The sequence below is a fragment of the Lathamus discolor genome, chromosome 1, assembly GCF_037157495.1.
Source record: "Lathamus discolor isolate bLatDis1 chromosome 1, bLatDis1.hap1, whole genome shotgun sequence".
In the NCBI taxonomy this organism is placed as follows: Eukaryota; Metazoa; Chordata; class Aves; order Psittaciformes; family Psittacidae; genus Lathamus; species Lathamus discolor.
Window position 1 is genome coordinate 145,797,907 of NC_088884.1, and position 22,424 is coordinate 145,820,330.

General features: G+C 35.0%; 1 protein-coding gene across 2 annotated transcripts in view; it reads right to left on the reverse strand.

The window, feature by feature from the left end:
• The window catches only part of TBC1D19 (TBC1 domain family member 19), a 52,287-nt gene that overhangs the window by 2,662 nt on the left and 27,201 nt on the right, over nt 1-22,424 (reverse strand). For both annotated transcript variants that reach the window (XM_065699435.1, XM_065699441.1), the window contains exons 11-18: nt 21,223-21,335; nt 12,235-12,309; nt 11,905-11,967; nt 7,951-8,035; nt 5,699-5,743; nt 4,424-4,456; nt 1,931-2,040; nt 610-701 (exon numbers count right to left, since the gene is read on the reverse strand). In XM_065699435.1, coding sequence (XP_065555507.1) covers nt 610-701; nt 1,931-2,040; nt 4,424-4,456; nt 5,699-5,743; nt 7,951-8,035; nt 11,905-11,967; nt 12,235-12,309; nt 21,223-21,335 — 616 coding nt within the window. The remainder of the gene's footprint in view (nt 1-609; nt 702-1,930; nt 2,041-4,423; nt 4,457-5,698; nt 5,744-7,950; nt 8,036-11,904; nt 11,968-12,234; nt 12,310-21,222; nt 21,336-22,424) is intronic.

A 22,424-nucleotide genomic window follows, 5' to 3' on the forward strand; every position in this document is an offset into this window, starting at 1 on the left:
ATTATCAATATTGTCCTTTGCAACAGCCATCAGAAAACTATTTAGCATCTTATTTGATAAAGTACTGATATTATTAAAATATTCTGACCGAATAATCATATTAGAGGGATCCTCACTTATTACCACCCCAAATGTTTCATCCTTTCTGCTATTATGCATTATGATAGGTAACAATTGTAACAGCAAGATTTTCAGTTTCTATTGCACTTGGTGCCATGAGTACACTACAGAATGACAGCATCTTGTTCTCTCTCCCCTTCCAGTAGCTTCTGCTGTAATTAACACATCTCTGTGTCTTCTGTATATTTCCTATGTAAGGAAATAAGTCACTTAGCTCCACCAGATCTGACAGAAATAACTGAAACTTAGCTGAATAATGCAGCATTTCTCATAGAGCAGTTCTCTCTTTTTCACAGAACATACAGAAGAAATGCACAATTCACACAAACATTACAAAAAGCACTCCAACTGACTTTTAAGGAAAAATGGCACATCAATGTTTGCACTTTCAAGTAATTTCCCATATATTTAAAATCAAAATACTACAGAACAGCATTTTCAGAGCAATGAATCTGCAACATCTGTAGCAAGTCAGAAGGAAGTACTTACGGCTGAGCCCCAATTTCTCGAAGGTGATAAAAGAGCTGGGGCAGATGGGTTTGTAGAAGAGTTTCAAACAGCAAACACAACGATACAATGCCCTAATGAAACAAGATCATATCCTGAATACTAACACTCATCCTGTCAAATCTGAGAAAACAGTATCAGCATGTAAGTATACAGTATACAGGAATTGTTAACTGAAGCAATAAAACACTATTAATGATATAATACACAGCTTAGGTAGACGGGGCACAAGCAGCTCTAATGCCTTCAGTCACTTAAGGCTTGCTCCTATGATTTTGTTTATGTATTAGGAACATAATATGTTGTGATAGTCCCTTTCAACTCTAAGTTACTTATGGTATTTGTATGTCAAGGTCTAAGTACTTAGTGGGTTATTATACTATGACCTACTTGAAATACTTCCACCTTGATGAAATAAACCACAGTTGCACTAAAAAAACAGAAGATGGGAGAAAGAATATCTGAAAACAAAACCAGCAATAGGGATAACTAGAAGAGTTAAATGCAAACACATTTTAAAATTTCTGTTACTAGTTACCATGAAAATGAATAGATTCCTGTTCAATCCATTTCTCTGCAATGACTGGGAATGCACAGACTTGAAATGGTATATCAAGGAAAGGATTAACCAGGAAATTAATTTCTTTTAACCAGGAATCATTTTCAAATCGTACTATAACTATTCAGCAATTTGTGAGGGAGAAAAAAAATTACCGTGTTTTGTTGCTCAAAAATAGAAGATAAACCAATTTCTACATTTGTCTTACATTCAAGAGAGCTGGTCTTGGTCATAAACATAACCAGATTATGTAAAGTCATCTGGTAGTGCTAAAAAGCACTTGCTGTCACACTCAGGTACTTGAGATAAAGAAACAGGCATTAACATGGTATCACTGAAGCAATATCTGACTAGATTTTAATCCCTCTACCATGGAAAATACTTAAGTGTGCACTTACATGTCATTGATTAAAATGAAAGTGAGTATGAACTCATGTGACTTCTGGAACCTGAGAAACCCATTACATAAAGACTTGACTCACAAAAAATCCCCCAAACCCTTAGAAAACTGAGAACTGTACTATTTTAAATTACATAATATTCTACAGCAAAGACTAACACTGATGTAGAAAACCAAAATATCAAACCTGGATTTACCCAATAATTTTTCCAAGCTTGCCTGAAATACGTTATTATATTTAAAAGGATATATTTCAATCACATAGAAAATCATGTCACTGTACATTATTGTTCCATAGCAAACAGAATATCAAGTGAGTGGGTTTTAATTCCTAATGAACTTACAGAAGGATGAGAAGAGATGGAATGGAGTCTGAAGAAAAAACGCACATACATCTCACGGAATATCTGATACAATTTGGAAGGTTCATGGTACAGAAAACAAAGTGGAGCAACTGAAAGGATAAAAGAATTATAATTGACTCAACACTGTAAACTGCTAAAAGAGTTCAATGATTAAGTGCATGAAGTATGAAGAAAAACCAAGTAATTTATAGTAGTACAATTTACAAACACAATACAAAACCAGTTATTTAGAAAGAAGTCTTTTATATCTATCATTTGATGTAAACAGTTAAAGGAAGTACAATACTTTCTAGGTAATAGTTCTATATATTTCAAGAATCTAAACAAAGTAGAACCTGCTTACTACAGTGTTTGCTTCCAAAGCAATAAGCAATATGCCTTAAGGAAACTTCCCTGGGCTGTAGGGCAATGGTATGTTGAGCAGTGCAAGTTTTTGATTCAACCATCTGTAAGTTCCAGTGTGCCCTTTGGCTAGTGACCATCTCCAAATTGGTTCCACATTCGTAAGACTGGAATAAGTTTACTGCTTGCAAATGGATGTTGTGAAAAACAAAATACAAAATATAGCTTTTGGTTGCTACAATAACAACATAAATATGACAGACTGATACAGAGACCTGTTTATTTCTTGTAAGATCTGAAAACCATGGACATTTGGTAGTTTACAGTTTAGAAGTATTTTAGTTTATCTGATTCAAGATAAGAGTTGGCTACACTTGTAAAGCAGCAATTCTCAAGCAGCAGCTCTCAAACCTTTTTTCAATCAGTCCTTTTCTTGGTTTTGTAAGTCTCTCATATAGATAAATCTGTTGTATGCATATGCTGCACAAACATAATCAGTTCCTTCTGATTGCTACTCCATTCATTCAATGTACGTTTCACAGACAGTTCTATATACATTTCTGTAAACAGCCTTTTTATGTGTCCACTCATCACATCTCCTGCTTCATTTTAGAGGTGCATTTGCTATGGATGACAGCTTACATTTTAATAAGCTCACAGTCTCTGTCCCTACATTCACCTTTCCTTCCAGTTTTATTTACAAAGCTAGGGATGTGGATACATTTGTCTGCATACATATGTATATATATGCACATAGATATATGTACTTTTACATATGTCTATACACAAACACACGCACACACAGAGGTGTATGCATTTGTGAATTCATTTTCACATATATATCTCAGAGAAGGTGGCTTAACAGAAAATAGTGGTGTGTATGAGAGGTGAGGTGCTAAGGTAAGGTGAGATGCTCACAGAAATGTGTATTTACTAGGGGTAAGAAAAGCAGAGGGTGTTACTAGATTGAAGATGGAGGTGGAAGATTTGGCAGCATGCATATGTACATAAAGACCAGGAGGATAACAGAACAGTGCCTGTCAGCTGACACTCTATGAGCATATGCATGCAAACATGCAAAAGGGTACCGGATTTACATAAAGACCCAGATATTTCCTCCTAGCATGGAGTACACAGGATGCCCTGCTTGTCCCCAGCTACTGCACCCACAGCCTGAAGTGACACTACTGTATTTCTGCTACTTTGTTTTCCAGCCTCCCTCCTACTCACAAGCAGCATATTCTGAGCCCTTGCAAAAAGAGAGGAAAGGACGAGGGAAGCAGCTCCCACTCAGTTTGAGAGACACTGTTCTCAAGGGCAAAGCCAAATCCAAATCCAAACATTTTGAAAAACAGTTTCACACAGAAAGAGCAAAAGCCCCCTAGTGAGTACCTAAGGAAGAGTTTGTAACTAAGCTGTTCACTACCTCATAGACTTAGGGTTCCCTACTCAGGTTCAAATTTGTATTTCATATTTAATTGCCTGGTTTTAATGATGATGTGATCATTAAATGTTACTAATAGCAAAATGTAGCATTTTAAGTATAATCTTAAAATCTGCTTGCTCTGTGTTCCCACAAACACCTTTCATCAACCTAAGGAAAACACTGAAAAGCTGTAACAAATAGTCAGAACTCGTTGGACTATCTCTGCCTTGTCACCTCTGAGACCTGAGGAGATTTTTCTGCTCTTTTCTTTGAAATCTTGTTGATACTTGAGTTGTGCAGTAAAGTAGCAACCATTCTATTCTTTAATCCTCCTTTAACACCTGTTGCAGGCAAATGGATACAGTAACAGGCCTTTCACATAGTTCCTTTTTTTAAGGACTCTTTTCACAAGTAAGGTGTTCTACCCAAAGTGAAACACAAGAAAACAGCATTCTGTCAACAAACTGTATCCCACTATTCACATACATAAGACGTACAACTCAGCTATTATCTCTCAAAGAAGGAACTCCCACAAGGTAGCAAGCTGTAATGTAAGTAAATAGAAACAGCTTGGAATTTTTAAATTATATAGAACAGTCTTCATATACAAACAGATATGTGCAAGTGGAAAAGTTGCAGAAAAATACATGTTTAAACTGCAGCATGATACAATGGTTTTAAGAGTTTATGAGAGTCACACTTACCATACATAGAAAAGCCGTGAAAAGGAATTACTCCTACAAAAAAAAAAAAATTCTTTTTTGTTCTTTCATATTTCTTTTATCCCTGGGAAAAAAAAAAAAAAAAAAAAAAGCATTCCCCCCCCCCCCCCCCCAAGTTTCTAGATTGTATTCTGCTAACACAGGAATAAAATATTTCCTTGTAATGGTACCTGCAGCCTTAGATCTAAATCTTGTAAATATTTAAGTACAGGAATTGTATCACTTACTTCAGTACAACCAACTACATGCTTAAACACATGCTATAGTTCCTAGAAAGCCAAGTAAAGCTCTGTTTCCATGAAGTTACTACATACAAGCTTTGCTGAAATTAGAACCTAATTTCAGATAAATGACAACCTGTAAATGTCATGTACTGACAAGGAGGGAGCAGGAAAAAAGGAGGACAAGACCTCTAGTGATTCATGTAGTACAAAAGCACTTGGCAGTTGTATGATGACAGTTCTTCTTTCCAGCTGATCTTGGCTCCCATTCATTAATTTTCATATAGGATCAGTAAAAGGGAGCTGCTTTGGTGAAAGGTCATAAGAACAATGCTTCATGGCTACAAAGCTGCAGAGAATTTTGGAGGCAAAAAATGAAAGAAGGGAGAACAAAAGTATGTGTTACAACTGGCACGACTGACACGAAGAAGACATAAAAGACAAGGCCAGAGACACAGATGCAAGACTGGTGACATACTGTCTTGAAAGCAAGAGCAAACAGCTTGAATTTAAAATGCAAATGCAGCACAAAACCAGGAAAAGGATTCAAGAGGTATGGATTGAAATGGTCAAAATAAGGGCTGAAAAAAAAATTTTAATAACTGAAATAACAGCAAAAGCAATAACAGTAAGATTATATAGGTAAGTTATGTCTGAATTTTTAAAATTAACAAAAATTTTGAAAGAAAAATACTTTAACGTTTGAGTACTGAAAAGCTGGGAGTCAGAGAGTTTCAGCAGGTGTCATTCAGATCCTCCAAGTAGTGATACAAGACTGGAAGACAAGCTGCTGCACCAGAAGTTGCTTTCCTGCTCCTTCCTACACACATAGACAAACTCTGTATGTGAATACTAACACCAACCTGAATGTTTTTTTGGAGTAGCTTCAGTCCACCTTACTCCTTTAAATTAATGAATTTCAGAGAATAACAGCAAAACATAATTTGTAATAGAAGAAGTTTGTATTTGAGGAAAAAAGCCACAAACCTGTATCTTTTCAATCTACCACTAGAGGAGGCAATAGCATAATTCTTACCATTTGGAGGATAGAAAACAGCATATTCTTCCATTCCAAGTTTTCCTGTGAATCATCAAACCACAATTAAAATACTATTAAACTGTTAAGAGGTATAACATTTTAAATTAAAAAGGTAGATTATTAGTTATAATTATAAAAATAATAATTAATTACATTATTGATCATTTTATAGTCTTTAGAACAAGCAAGAAATGCAATAGGACAGGTATAGTTTTAGATATAAACCTAAAATGCAGCACCAGTGAGGGAGGATGACAAACAACAAAACAGAGGAGGAAGATTTCAGCCATGCTGTCCATGCTCTGCTGCAAGTGAAGCTCTATGAGGGTATAAGGTTAAGGGGTGAATCTGACATGTTGTGGCAGACTGACCTAGGTACAGAAAAGGTGTTTAAAAAGATCTAATACCAGATAAAAAAATATTCAAGGCTTCATTAAGCCTGCAGCAGAGAGGAAGGATGGGTGGTATAACTGTGATACAACAAAAAACTACTTCAGTAACCTGTTGTCTAGACTTAATCTTTCGTATTCAATCACCAATAGTACAGACTGACCATATAACTTTTTATCTTCCCTTCAAAATGAACATATTAGTTAACCATATTTTAACTACAGAACCTAATAATTTAAAATCCATTATTAAAAAATAAACCATTTATTTAGAAACATAAAAATGGTTTTAAGCATAATTACAACTAATTAAAAACTAATTATTTTAGTTTTAAAATTAGAAAGTTCAACTAGAAAATGTAATTATTTATATAAGAATTTATAGAATATTCCGAGATTTTTTTAGATCTCTGTAATTTGTTCACTGTGTGCAGAAGAATTTAGTACAGTGAACTTCTGTCAGGTTCAATGGAATCTGGATGCAAGATATTTTCCCATAGCATGAATTGACTGAATTAAACTCAAATTTACCCTGAGAAACTTTGCCTACTACCCCATGAAAATAAAATCCAGTATTTTCTAATTACAGAAATCAGTTGTTTCATTAAACTAAAAAATATTTTTCACTTTTCCTTTCAAAAGTTTCCTTGCTGTACAGCCAGGAGCTGTAATCTGGAAGGAGAGTATTTTTAGCATAAATTACATCTCTTGGAAAACTAGCCAAAAAATATGACCAAGAAGCCTCTTGGATTTACAGTACACAGGTTCAGCAGAGATTTAGATTTCAGCAACTTCATTCCCCAGATTTTTTCTAGGACTAAGTAGGATGTTCCCCATAACTACACTTCTGGGCTGCCATGGCTGCCTGAGCAGACAGCCCAGGGAGACCTGGGATCCCACTGCTGTTCTGCTCTCAGGTGAGCCTTTTGCTTGTTTAAGAAACAGGTGAAGAAAAAGTCCTTAATTCAGTTAAAGAGAGAGGAAAGACCAAAAATGCAATAATGTAGGAAGAAAAAAAAAAAAAAAAAGAAAACAAGCATTGCCTCCAGTGACATATGAAGCAGCAAAACTGCCAGCACATGTCCTGCTCAAAAAAAGTACTTGGTATGGGGATCCCATTTGGCTAAAGAAACTGGCAGAATGCAGAAGGTAAAGGTATGGGGCGGGGTGGGAAGTGACTGGATGGCTGACTAATTCAAGAAGGAAGACAAAATTCGGAATCTCCCGGTAAAGCCAATGCAGGTGAGGATCTAAGAAGCAAGAAACAAGTCCGGATGCAGCATGAGAAGTTAGCAGAGAAGGCAAGTAAGATTGTTAAGAAAGACTCACAAGAGAACTTAAACCAAAGAAAATTCAGTGGTAAGCTGACACTCTGGAAGCCACCATGCTTTACAAAAAATCAGCATAAGTCTGCTTGGTAAAGCTCAACTCTCCCAGACCTTTCAACAGAGCCCGCAATTCTCCAGCAACATGTTCTGCTTCTGTCTACAAGTATCTGTAAAGCATACTGCTTTGGGAAGATCACATCCTACCATCACTTCCAGTTCTAAATTTATTGAAGTTGCAGAGGACAATGTTGTGTATTTACATTTCTGGCTCTGATGAACGTAGATGTTGTCAAGAGTTTACCATTATTGCAGAGTTGTGTGTTCAATTTATTGTGGTAAAACACTGGAGAATTATACACATAAAACTACAATAAAAGAACGTTGCAATCTGGCCTTCATTTGATCAGCTCTAAACTGTCATAACAGAATCAGTGCTGATGTCAACTGGACACATGAAGTATTTATAAATGTTCTTTTAAATGTAGCCTACTACATCCCTACAATCTTTTCAAAACAACTCAACTCCTTTTACCTCGTATGTATGATTTGGGTGGGGTGGCACTACTGTAAGTAAAGTGCTCCAATACAGACGTATCTCGGGAAAAACAGAGTAACACCTGTTAGAAAAGACAGCATATAAGAATCAGCTGACTTATTGGATTAACAAAGCAATGTCAAATACATTTAAAGACCTGCCTGAATTAGCACCTACTGGATGCTATTGAAGAGAACTAGTAAGGCTGGAAGCTCTCGACCAAGTTAATTTATTTTCCTGTTCAAATTTCCAGGCTTGCTTTGAACTTGCCATGATTTTAGCTTCACATCCATTTGTTGTCAGTAAAATATCCTCATTCTTCAACCCTTTTCTTTGCCTCTCAGCATGGGTTTATCCTCGTCTGTCACATCATTAGTGACTGTGCATGCACCTGGCTGATTTGATGTCTATTAGCTTATTTTCTATTCAGTTACTATGACCTGAGGAAGTCCTAGTAAGTGAATAAGCAAATGAAACGTTTCCATTTTAGCATGTGTGCAGCTCTGGAAGACTGATCCTTACATTTGCTTTTGTTCCCAGGAGCTTTACAGAATGCTTGCATGATATTGATGTTCTTTCAAAAAGCATAATTTTCACCTCGTATCAAAAGTTCTGAAATGCACATTGTATTTTGTAAAATATATTTGCATTTTTTATTGTTTACAAAACAAAAAGCACAGAATTCACAGCAATGGAGTATAAAATTAAATAGTGAAAGCATTCATAGGAAAAATTAATAAAGAGTCTTGCCCTATATGCAGTTGTAAAAGTGTAATAATTTGCATTGTACTTTAAAATGTTCGTGTTTTCATGCACCATTAAGAATGTACACAAGAGGGCAGAAGTAAGACAGACTTTAACTTGCTGCTGACTTTTTTGCCTACCTTAAACCTTCTCTGCTCTTGCAGATTTTAACTGTTTGCTTTAACTGTAGACTTTTAACTGTAGCCAAGGTGAAAAAGTAGCAACATTTTAAATAGTGTTTCACTACATAATTTGTTGTGAAGGAAAATGAATAGCTTCTTCCTTCAACTAATTATTGCAAGCATTTACCAGGTAACAGCATTTGTCAAAAGGTAACATGCAAAACCAAAAACACTGACATCTGAACATCCTTGCTTTTATCAGTTTTTTATGGAAGCAGGTCATATTCTAAGACTTCTTCTTCTTTTGAATGTCAAAAATATTTCTCTGATGCAAATGTCTTTTAAAAAATAAATAGGTTCTTTATCTCAAACATTTTAAGCTAAATATTATTTTTGTGCAATACACAGTCATTTTTGTAGCTGCCAAAATACAGTTGACAATAACAATACACAGGCAAATGTAATTCTCTGTATATGTTAACTGAGGTGAAAGAAAAGGAACTAATCTAAGAGGGACATTAATTATCTACTCTCATAGGGGAAAGAATGTAACTTTCATTTGAGGCCTCCCTTTTTAGGAATACAGTGTCCAGTACCAGTATCTGGAAGTCTTTAAGAATCTGCATCTTTATAAGAGATAGACTCTAGCTCAAACATAAGTTATGACTATACCTAAAAACTGGGTGTTCTTTGCATGTACTCATCGTGCAGGATGTAACGCTAAAGTATTCAAATTGAACCTCTGGCATGAAAAAATGAATTTAAACATGTATTAATCCACATACTCTGTTTCTAATTCACAAAATGATAATGCTAAAGAAAGAAATGACACAAACCCCTTTCAAGTATAGAAATGTTTGACAAACTATTGGACATTTATAATCAAAACTGAAAACAAAACTACAGATCTCAAAGGACTGAGGAAAAGAAAAAAAACCCAAAGACAAAGCTTTTATCAAAAATAAATCACTATATTCAAAGCAACCGTATTCTATTTCAATACTTACAAAGAAGTAATAAAAACATGTAAACTTTGGGATAAAGAAAGCAAAGTTATTAAAGGAAATAAATGACATAATTTCACAGTGTTCTTCCCAGAAAGAATTGCATGCTACAAAAGAGGTACTAATAATCCAAACAAATATCCTCATTGCTATTTTACCCCCAAGTTTTCTCATTTTAATGGATGCTTTATCTGGTAAGTAACAGACAGACAAATGCCACACTTTTCTCAGTGACTTGGAAAATTTAGAGGCAGTAAGCAGTCATGAGAAAAAAAAAACAAACAATCAAAACACAAACCTAGTGGAAGCATAGAAATAATTCATCTGTTTTAAACTAACATTTTCATTACCTATTTTATTTAGCCAATATTTAATCCCAGTTATCATATGAAATCAAGAAATAATATTCCATATTAGAGTGACTTATACTGCAGAATTTTTCCAGGGGCCATAGAACAAAATCATTTGGCATCAACGCATCTGCAAATCAGGTTAAAAGAGAAAATTATCAAGGAAAACTGATGACTTGCTTCACAAAGTACCAAATAAACCTAGAGCAACTAATAGTCAGAAGTTTGAGGTATTTTTTGCCTCAAAGACTTGCAGTGAAACCAGCTAATTTTTCAAATATTTTTGGCGACTCTCCTTCAAATTACTAAGGATAATTTAGTCCTTTTTATGTTTTTCATTCTGTAATCATTCTTTTAGTTAATAGAGATATATAAAAAAAATTAAATATTCAACTGTGTTGTATATTAAGAATGATGAACAAAATCTATTTCTGATGGTCTTAAATCAAAAGATTATACTGCATCCTAGTTCATACTCCTTCACAGATTATAATACTGTGTCTACTGGAACTGTCAGTTAATGACTAATTAATACGCCTTAGTAGTCCATCTAATGAAAAAAGCAAGAAATAAGAATGAGATTTTCAACATCCTATGTTGAAGAGATGTTACAATAATGAAGATCATATTTGACCCTTAAATCAAGAAGAACTTCTACATGTAAGTATTTTAGTGAATAAACATCAGTGTTTGAGTTGTCATTATGTAGTCACTTCTCAAATTTTACTTCAGAAACAAATTCAGATACAGATCTTAATACTGCAATTAGTTTTAAGTAAAAAAGCCTATACTTTAATGAGGTTATAATTTTAAGTATTAATGTTGAAATGCTTATTACGCTAAAATATTATTCATAGACATGATTGAATAGTATGCTTAAATAGTAATGCATATTTTTTATATCTCTATGGACTAAACAGCATTAAGGACAGCTTCTTGCTTAATTAAATTACTAGCAGTTTTACTTATTGCCATCAAAGAAAAAATCATTTAGTTTCATATAGCTCAAAAACAAAAAATTAAGCAAGTCTAACCTAACTGATGTGACTAATGAAATTGAAAGCACTGTGGAAATGGTAAGTTTGCTGCATGACATTTATGTTGACACTGCAATCAACTATATATTAGGAAATTCAGAAATGTAATCTCCATCTATTTAAGGGCATTTGACAGGCAGTAATGAAGATAATTCTTTATAAATTAGCAGGGTTCCCCATTGCTAGAAGAAGCTTTGGAATGAGATCAATCCTGAAAGTAACCATACATATCACTACCTTATTCAGAATCAATGTCTTCAATTTCAAAATATGTCAACACAGTATCTTTTATGCTTACTGCAGTAGGTCACTGTATTTTTATAAATGGAACCCTGAATATACTTCTCAAGTCTTAATATCTCTGTAAGCCATAGCTGTTCATAATTTTATTACTGCAAAGCTGGAGAGGGGAAGAATATAGCTGACTTCGTATTTTCTCATTTACTGCATTAGAAAGACATTGTGTAGAATCCTTCAGAGCATGAGCTTTAGAAGCCTGTCCTACTTAATCTGTTTAAGTGCATAAGACTGTTATTCAGAACAGAAAGTATAAGCAAACCAGCAAACAGATCTGTCTAGGTTACTGCTGTACTCTGCCTATACATGAAACACAAAGGCAGTCCTTACTTCAAAGGGGATATAATCCCACTGGAGTATACTTTGTAGCTTTTCTAAGAAAAAAATAGTTACATACCTGATATAAATAATCCTCAAATACAAAATAATAGTCATCGTTGCTTGCTGTCAGCTTTACATCCTGTAATTAAAAAAGCACAGCAGTTAGCTTGGAAAGATGCATTTTGGTTTCAGACTTCCATACAAGTTAAGCTCAACAGCGGTAGAAGACACTGTTTCACCACTGAATTATGAAAGAGCTGTAGTTAAGCATATACTCCCTATTTTAAAATTAAAAAATGTTGAGTAACTTGATGATTATTCAGAATTGAAACCATATAACTTTTTTCTGTTTAAAAACCAAGATGAGTGTATAAATCACCTAATCACTGTTTGGTGAATTACTTACTTTGTAAATCAGACTGTCCACTAAAAGGTCGTGCTGAATCACATTTGACTTCAGCTGCTCATAGTACAAGATATCCTGAAATTAAAAATATTATCATCATCAGACTGAGACACAACTCTATATTTAAACTAACAAAGCCAATTCTTAACTACTAAAAAAATACATATAAACGTGTTCAGCTGAAGAACCCACTGCGTAATTTATGAAGCATTCTATCACGGTTTATTCTAGTTTAAGCCTTAAGAAATTAAGCAGATATTCGAGACATTAGAAAATGACTTCCCCTTTAGAATTAATGAGAATGAAGGAATTAGTTCAAATAAGAGATCTGCATTTCCAACCTTTGTGTCTTTCTACACATAAAACATTTTCAATGCTCAAATTCATTATGCTTTTTTCATTTGTTACCCTCTATTTTCATGCACCTCTCCACCAATAGGTTCTGTTGTATCTTCTAGTATTGGTGAGTTCTGCCAGTATTTGATGTTAATCTGACTCTCCAAAGAGTTTAAATTTGTGTAAAGATTAAATTGTATATATATTAAATAAATCTTGTGAAGAATATAAAGAACTCAGACCTTTTTTTAAACTCCAATTACCTCCCAATATCTACAGAACATACTACACAAGGGTGAAATGATGGGTGTCGTGGTTTAAACAAAATCAGCCATAAATCACGCAGTCGCTCTCTCACTCCCCCCCTTCTTGCCCTCCCCCTACTCCCAGAGGGATGGAGAGGAGAATCGAGAAGAATGCAACTCCCACGGGTTGACATAAGAACAGTTTAGTGACTAAGGTATAACACAAATCACTACTGCTGCCACCAAAAATAATAATGATAAAGGAAATAACAAGGGAAGAAAATACGACACCTCAGCACCAGCCGACCGATAACTCGCCCAACCCCACCCAACCAAGCACTGACCGATACCTAGTCCAACCCTGCAGTGAACTAGCCCTTCTGGATAACTCTCAGTTACATCCTGGGCGTGACGTGCTGTGGTATGGCTAGTTTGGGTCAGGTGTCCTGTCTCTGCTTCCTCCCGGCTTTCCCTCCTCCCTGGCAGAGCATGAGGCTCAGAAAGTCCTTGGTCAGACCAAACATTTGTGTTATCAGCTCTGTTCCCAGGCCGAAAGTCAAAACACAGTGCTGCACCAGCTACTAAGAAGGAGAAAAATAACTGCTACTGCTGAACCCAGGACAATGGGAAAGAATCAGGACAAGCACTTCTCTGCTTTTGCTTATTTTACCCCTTTCTTCTCAGAAAGAGCTTGCAAAGGAAAAAAAGAATAAAGTATCACACTATCATCATGTAATTCTAAATCTGTAAATACCTCCCTGCCATTATACAATTCAATAACAGTTTCAAATTGAATAACACAGCTTCAGACAGATTTGGAATCACTCGTTAGATAAATCAGCAGTCCCAAAGCTCCTTCCCACTTCACAAAACTATTCTGATTTCAGTGTCTCTGTGGACACCACACAAACGCTTGCATATTCCAACATATTCTTTACATAACATTTACTCCTGATTTATTTGCAAAAAGGGTTAGTCTGGAGTAAGGATTTAAAGAGCAAATGGGAAGTAAGATGTAATTTTGAGAGGGAGAAAATTGAGGAAAAAAAAAAAATTAAGAGAAGGCCAGGCAACACTCGAAGTGCTCTTTGTATTAACCCAAAACTGAGAAGTGGTGAATAGTATACACTTAAAAAATATTAGAATTAATATATTATTAAACTAATACGTTGAAATGACGACAAACCCTGTGCTTATTAACCACTTATAAATACCATAGGGAAAATACTTGCATTTTTCTTTCTGACAAATAAAAGCAGAGGTATAAATACTGCACTATTTCTTTACAAAGAATCAGACACAAATATTTACTAAATGTAAATTATTTACATTATGAATACAGCACTATGTAAATATCTTTAAAGCTACAGAGAACTAACTCTGTTATTAAAGTCACAATTTTAAAGTATCAATACTGTAGCCTAATTAAGTGTAACACTGCCAAATGAATAATGTCTAAAGGCTTTTTTTTCCATATCAAATGACTGTATATATTAGAACAGAAGAAGCTAATACTAGAAAAATACAACAAACCAAACTTTTTTTTCATGCTAAGCAGACAGCATGATTGCACATTGTTGCACAGGCAAGTACTCCTGCATAAAGAATGCTACACTGAAACTCATGGCTACAAGCGTACTAGATAATGCAACTACTAATCTATTGTAACTTCGGAAAGAGATTCTAACAATATCATGGTTTTCCTTTTAGTATTTCCTTGTTTTCAGTTCTCTAGAACTTCCTTGAACTGCTAAAAGGCTGTTTGGAAGTGGGAGATGAAAGTGCTATGAAAAAATGAGTAATCTTTTGTGACACACATATAGAGCACACTTTAAATTTATATACAGAAACAAGTTTTAAAATACTTTCATCTGAGGTCACACAGTGGGCCCAAGCCACAAATGAACTTTATCACTAGTGTTCTGTGCTGTTCTCCATCCTAAATTATCACAGAATCTTAGACTGGTTAGGGTTGGAAGGGACCTTAAAGATCATCTAGTTCCAACCCCCTGCCACGGGCAGGGACACCTTCGCTTAGACCAGGTTGCGCAAAGCCCCATCCAGCGTGGCCTTGAACACTTACAGGGATAAAGCATCCACGACTTCTTTGGTCAACCTGTTCCAGTAAATTGTTTCCAATTAGAAAGCCTTTCAATTGTGTTTTACATTTGCTTACAAGAGTCCATAGATTTTCCTGTTATTACGAAAATTATTTAAAGTCACAACTAAAAACTAATCATTTAAGCGCATGGACCATTCATCTTAACAGTCAGAATAACTTGGTATTAAGTTTAATTGCAGCTGATTTAGTCACACTTAGAATAGATTTAATGATTTGGTATGCAAGGAATTACTTTAGTGAATGTATGAAGAACAAATTTCTGGACAAGAAAAGAGATATTCATAAATGATGCTCTACTCCACTGACATCATGAGTTTAGAGCGCTAGTTTCAGTGCAGTTTTGTTTATGGCATCATACTGAACTATCATTGTTACGTCATTAATTTCTTAAAATGTTTATTAGCTTCCTATGTTTTAATTCAACTGCATTAATTGAAATGTAAATAGTTATGATAATTGCAATACCGATAGTCAGTGAATAGTATCATCCATAAAATAACCCCAGAAATCTGCCAAAAGAACTATAAATTCAATACTTTAAAACAGAACAGAGGATTTGCTATTTGTTAATCCAGAATGACACATGCATTTAATACATTTTGTAACATATATTTTTGCTTTCACAAAGTTACAGTGTAGAAACTTTTAATTTCCTACCTTGTGTACTGATTTTAGAAAACAACCTAGTGGTAAGAATATGGACAAATACTATCTGAGAACAGAGATTTGAATTACTTAACCAATAGTATGCACAATTTCAGTAATATATATCCTTCCCAATTTTCCTCAATTTGTTTCAGTTGGGTAAATATTTTAAGCAATTAAAAAGGTGGTAAGAATAAGCGACATGATGTTTTGGGCACTGTCTTAAAAGAGACAACAACTGGGCTCAGATTCTTCAGCAACTCCCAGAAACTGAATGCAAGCTCTTTATAACTCAGTTGAACACTTTTTTCAATATGAACTTAAATGAAAAGGGTCAACAGTTCACCAACTTTTCTTTTTTCAGGAGTTATAGTTTCTCCTTTACTCTTACAAAAGCCCACTATGGCAATTTGGTCATTACTGAGAAAAATCAAACACTGTTTGCTGCTGCTCTTTTAATTTAAGCATGAACTAAAACTTCAAACACAACTCAAAACTCTGCCCTGAAAAAATTAATAGCAAATTTACATTGCAAATATTAGCAGAGTAAAACAATACTTCAATATTTTAAGAGTTCAGCAATTTAGTAAAAAGACCAGAAGAACAAGCTGTGCACCTGAACTAGAACTGACAAGAAAAGATTTGGGAAACAAATCAGAAATCACTAAAAAGGGACTTGTAAGGCAAAACCAGCCATAACCATTCTAGGACTAAAGGTTTTAACTCAATACTCATCATTCATTTTCTCTTAAATTGTGATTATTGTGATGCAAAATAAAAGTCTGGGCTTGGGAATCATGCCAGGTTTTTTTCAGCCATAAGTTGCCTACAAGAGGATCTTGCCCATGCCTCTTAGTAAGACATGAGGCTTGTGATTCACACTGTATTAATAATTTCTTCCTTATATCTGAAGCATAAACAAGATTGGTCACAGATTTACTTTCAAATCACATGACTCTCTCTGTGATCAGTTTTTCTCACTTTCTAAAAGCTTCACTCAGGCTGCAAAAAATATTCAGGTCTCATTTTACTGTTTTATTGGCTGCATTTCTTCAAGTTTCAGGAGCGTCCAAAAAATGCGGTATCTTTCTTAGCCTAAAATTAGGCTAAGAATTTAATTAAATTTAACTATAAAAACAGTATCATTTTCATCTGATTCAACCTTTCCCCTCTGTCTGCCAAATTTTAACATAACCTTGATTTGTAAACTTTTTCCTTTTTAAAAACATGTTGCATTTTTATATAGACTGTAGCTTTCAATACTGCAGTGCTTAGCCCTCTTGACTTCACAAAGCCACATACCACAGTTCCTACCAAAAACCATCATACTGTGCCCACTTGCAAGCATAAGGAAAAGGGAGCTCTGAAAGCAGCACACAGGCAAGAGAGAAGAGTATCTTTCAACAGTAAACAGTGAAGCTAGTTTAAGAACAGTTTGGTGATTCACATTCTCTGAAATTAAGGTTTTGATTACTAAGCATCTCCTGTGCAGGCACAGTCCAGCTGTGCCCTGTCATGAAATCCTTGGCACTGGAGCTGCACGCTCACTGTTGAACTATAGGCAGCTCATGATTGATTCCTAGGTTACCCTTGTCATGCAATTGCACTATCTATACTTGCCTCTCAAATCTAATTCAAGACATGGATGAGTGAAGCATCCATTTCTTCACATTGAAGGAATGTGAAGAAAGACTGACACTCAGGAGTCTAGAAAGAATATACTAAGATTTGTGGGAACTGGATGAAGCCTAAAAAATGGCAACCAGCATTAATTAGGTGAGCTGTAGATTTTGGAACAGAAGTGCCAGAAACAAGCACAAACCAAAAATTAGATTAAACAAAGAGGGAATGGACAAAAGAGCTGAAGAAATTCCCTCCTGGCAAATCCTTGATAAGGATCCAAAGCTTATTCTCCTTTTACCATACACCCATGAAATATACTTGTAAAGTCTTCTCCAGTCAAAGATGATAAGAGTACATTATTGCTACTGCTTCTTTGCTGTTTGAATAGTACAGTGGGTACCTCAGGCTACTGATCCTAACCTAAAAAAACTGATAAGGCACAGAATTACACAACGCTCCATTATGGACCTACCACCTTGCTTATCTATTAAACTTTTCAAACCTAGGAAGTTACATTCAGTAAAAGCTGTAGTAAAACATCACTACTCATTTTTGCATGCAGGAATTTTCAGAATTAGGATTTATTTTCAACTTATTAACTCAAAAAAAACCTAGAAGGGAAAAAGAAGTCTATGAGATAATGAACAATTTTGTTTTTTAAGCACTGCTTGAAGAGCATGCAGTGAATAAATCATAGGAAACAGAAGGGAAAAAAAATTAAACAGAATCTCAGTAAGCGTGTGCCATCCATTTTGTGCAATGAATAAGGCAGACTTTCCCCATGAAAAAACTATGACTGCATGATTCAAGATCGTACACTAAAATGCATATATACACAGCAAATTGCACTGGTTGCAGAGACAATATTAACAGTGACACTGTTTGGCTTTTAAATGTTTGACTTTGCAACCTTCAAAATTTTCTTTTAATGCGATTCCTCTAAAACGTACCATTACAAATGAAAACCAACAATCCATTGTCAGGCAATGTGTTATGCATTTCTAAATAAACCTGCATATAGAGCTTACAGTTTATCATTTTTATGATTGCGATGCTAGATTGCTAATACTGTCCCTTGCTTGGCTCCATATTAGCTTTATACAGAGGTTGAGCTTTACTGACTAAAATTTTCCAAACAATATTGGATGCTAATAAACACCATGCTGCCCATACCAAGCCCTCATAATGTTTTACGTTAAAGAAAGGAAATTCACAGTCCTTATGTGCTATAGATTCATACAACTATAAATGGAATAGAGCCTGAACAGCAAATCAGAAATATTGCAGCAAGAAATCTCTGCAACCACACAATTCAACTCCAGCAGAGAAACAGTACACAAAAGGTAGAGAAATGTTAGATAAATCAATAAAGTCAATATGAAATACAGTAGATCATAAAGCAGCTACATGTATATGAAAACTGCTTTGCTATACTTTACAAAAAATAAAGCAGTGTATTCAGCGTATGCAAGAAGAATGTCTCAGGGTGTTAGCATTCTGGCAGTAGTTACAGCCTTACCTCTATGAAATGCTAATAAATGCAACATTTAAAATGAACTATAGACATCCAACTTATAACACAGCTATAGTAATCAGTGTGTTCTCCTGCCTGATCTATGGGCAGTCTCCTAGATCTGTCAGAAAGCCTATCCTTTTAGTGTATTTATTTTTTTAGTACTCAAAGTCCATAAAACAACTGTAGCTTAGAGCCCAGGATAACAAATACTACACTATACTATGCAAAAATAGTCTTGGAAAATAAGATAAGAGGCTCCAATAGCTGTTGTATTAGAAGATACAGTCTCAGTTTAATATGACAGAAAAACATTCATATGCACTTACATCACCAGCTTAGATGAATTTCTCCAACATAGGATATCTTGTCCACAGACTTGATAATGTCTGTTCTCTGTTGCGAGGGAGGGTTGATTTTGTATTTTACCCTTTCCCAATCCTTTATTTCAACAATCACAAAGCAGTGACAATTTTTCAGTCAGCATCACTTCATCCATCCTTACTTACCACTTTCTCTTGATGTTATTATTACCATTTTCCACTTATCCTCGTCTTTCCAGGGTTCTTTCAGTATTATCACAAAATACTGCCTCACCAATAACTCCCTTCACACAGTCCACTCAGTTCAGTCTCAAGGCTCTGCACGCTACAGAATGTCTCCTAAAGGAGACTGCCTACTGCACCACATCTCAGAATACTGGATGTGTACACAGTTTTTTTCTTCTTAATCTATAGTTCACAAGTATCATTTGCTAAGTGCGTAGAAAGTTATCTCAACGTAAAATATTATGTCAAGAAGAACGTAACAGCTGCCCTGACACAAGTGTCCACACGCATCCTTGCAGTAAGTTGGAGATAAATTACCATTTATTACACAGTAAAGGCACACACATGGCACTTGTGATCAATTAGCATACTGTTCTCTATGTTACCTGACAGTAAACGGAGTTAATAAACTCACAGCAGACTAACCTCTTGAGAACGTCTAAAATACTCACTCTTCAGGCATAGTATAAACATATATTAAAAACAACTATAAACTAGAGTTTACTTTTAAAGGAACTAATGGAGTGGCTGGCAAACATATTAATAGACAGACACGGCTTGCTCCTCTTTAAAAAAGGTAACTTGAAAATTGTCCATGTGAATTTCAAGGAAATGGGTTTTAATAAATCTATTTCAATAACAACCCATGCTTTACATGAACATAGAATATCTTATCATCTTTCTGATTATTATCTTGACTTTCACTAATCCAAACAGAATATCTGGCTTTTTTTTATTCAATTATTTCATTTTCCACATTAAAATTAAAATGCTTTTACAGCATGCACAGATTAACAGAATATAAATACATGCAATGTAACCAACATCAATTTCACACCTCTCATATTCCTGCTCTCATAAAGACTTCCAAAATTCAAGCTGTCCTGATAATTAAAAATAACTTAAATCTAGTGTTGAGCATTTTAAGTAAGATGTATAGTATTTCATTATTTCAATAGCTCTTTCTTCTACAGAAAATTCAAACTTTACTAAAAACAAAAACCTATTTTATTTTTTCAGAAAGGAATAAACTAAGTAAACCAGACCAAATAACTTCAACTCCTTAGGTAAGCTGCCAATGAACAAGATTTACATTTGTTTCTAAGGGCAAGATCTTATGATAGCACCAATAAATGCCTGGGTATTACAAGAAAATGGCTACATCTTCAAAGGACATGAGACACTAAAATTCTCACATTCATGAGCAAATTAATGAATGTTCTTTTTTATTGCACCAAAAAGCCTCACATCAAACTATTCACAATTCTGCAGAGATTTAGACAGGATGTAACTTTTTAAGTTACATTAGATAGATTTGCTATAGTATGGCTTCCCATACTGCAAAAGATCTCACTGTTGAGGACTTGAGTAAAATACAAAGTGCTATAAAAAACTGCTGCTGTACAAGGGAGTAGGAAAACAATCCATATATCTTATCAGGTTTTCTCATCTTTTAGATTGTACATATATAGAATATATGCAATAACATATGAAGCAATTTACGAGATATCTTTAAGGGCCCTTCCAACCCTAACTATATCATGCCAGATTCAAATAACCAGGAAAAAGGTATAGCACATCTTTTTATAAAACTCAGCAAAGATATGAGAGGTTCAGTCTTCTTTCCAGGACTTTAATCTTGCCCCCTTCTGAAAAAGTCAGCACCATACAAGAAAACCTCAGGAGCTAGCCAGATCAATTGAATAGTTTGTTCCTAAGTATTTTGCTCATGTTTCTGTTAAAAGATTAGGGAAGAGCCTGAAAGACTTCACCTGTGAAAGACTTTACAGCGTGGAGTTTTTTTACAGAAATGTGTATTTCTCATAAAATGTTTATCAGTTTCTGTGACAATTCAGTAAATCATTTCTATTTTGGAAAAAGATCACTAGAAGACATGTGCTTGCACTTTTGTGTTTTCACCTGGTCTTCATATTTTATTGTCACTTTGCTCCTTACCTCTGGCTGATTAGAAATATTGAGAATGAGGGCCCACAGATCAGCTCGGAGAGCTGTTGGACATCCCTGACGAACATATTGTTGAGCTGCAGCACTATCTTGCTCTGCTAAAACTGTAAGAAACAAAGCAGGTAAGGAATTGATGTTTAAGACTTCCAAAGCTTATCGAATTATCAAATACTTTAATTTTTTACTTCACAAACCAGTTTATCATGCTGTAAGCATTAGCATTTAGAAAATATCTAAAAGATCTGTTTCCACAAAGCAATTTTGAAGTAGTTCCCTGGGAAACAAGGCAATTGGTATTAACAGTCAAGACTGTACTGCCTTCTGTCATAAAATAGCACTTAGTATCTATCTCTTAGTATGTATCTATGACTATATCAAAGCTAATTGCAGCTAGCAAGCTGCCAACAAGTGGAAAAAGCAGCTGTATATAGCCACAAAATAATTCTGTTTAGCTATGAGTGGTATCTCAGTTCAAATAGGAGATTGCCACTCATTCTGGTTTTTCGACTTCTCTATTTTTATGTGAATTATACAAATATCTTCACAGATATCTGTGGGACAAGAATTTTCCATTTCAAATGTAATATCATGTTCTCTCACTATCGGTATACATACTCTGAAGGATAAACACTTTTTTTTCTCAAAGACTTTGTTTTTCCTTCAGAATGACATAAACCAAATAATCTACTGTTGACAGGTTTGTTTAGATGGGTCATTGTTGTGAAGCTTTAGGCTGGCTACTCTTGTGACAAGGGCCTCATCCTGAATAGAGTACTGTACATACCTTCAGGCAGATACCAGAAAGAAGCTCTGTACTGTGAGGGTGGTGAGACACTAGAGGTTGCCCAGAGAAGTTGTGCTGCCCCACCCCTGAAGTGTTCAAGGCCAGGTTGGATGGGGTTTTGAGAGACCTGGTCTAGCGGAAGGTGTCCCTACCCATGGCAGGGGGTTGGAACTGGATGAGCTTTAAGGTTCCTTTCAACCCAAACTGTTCTATGATTCTGTAATTATCTCATTCCTTATTTAAATTGATAAACTTGAAAGACATGCATCTTCAGCTATCCTAATGTAATAGAAGTGTTGTTTGTCATCAAGGTTATGTGATTAACTATACCCTCATACTTGAAATGTCTTTCAAAACAGAGAGAATTGGAAGAATGCTTCTGTGATATTATCTACACATTGGATAGGTG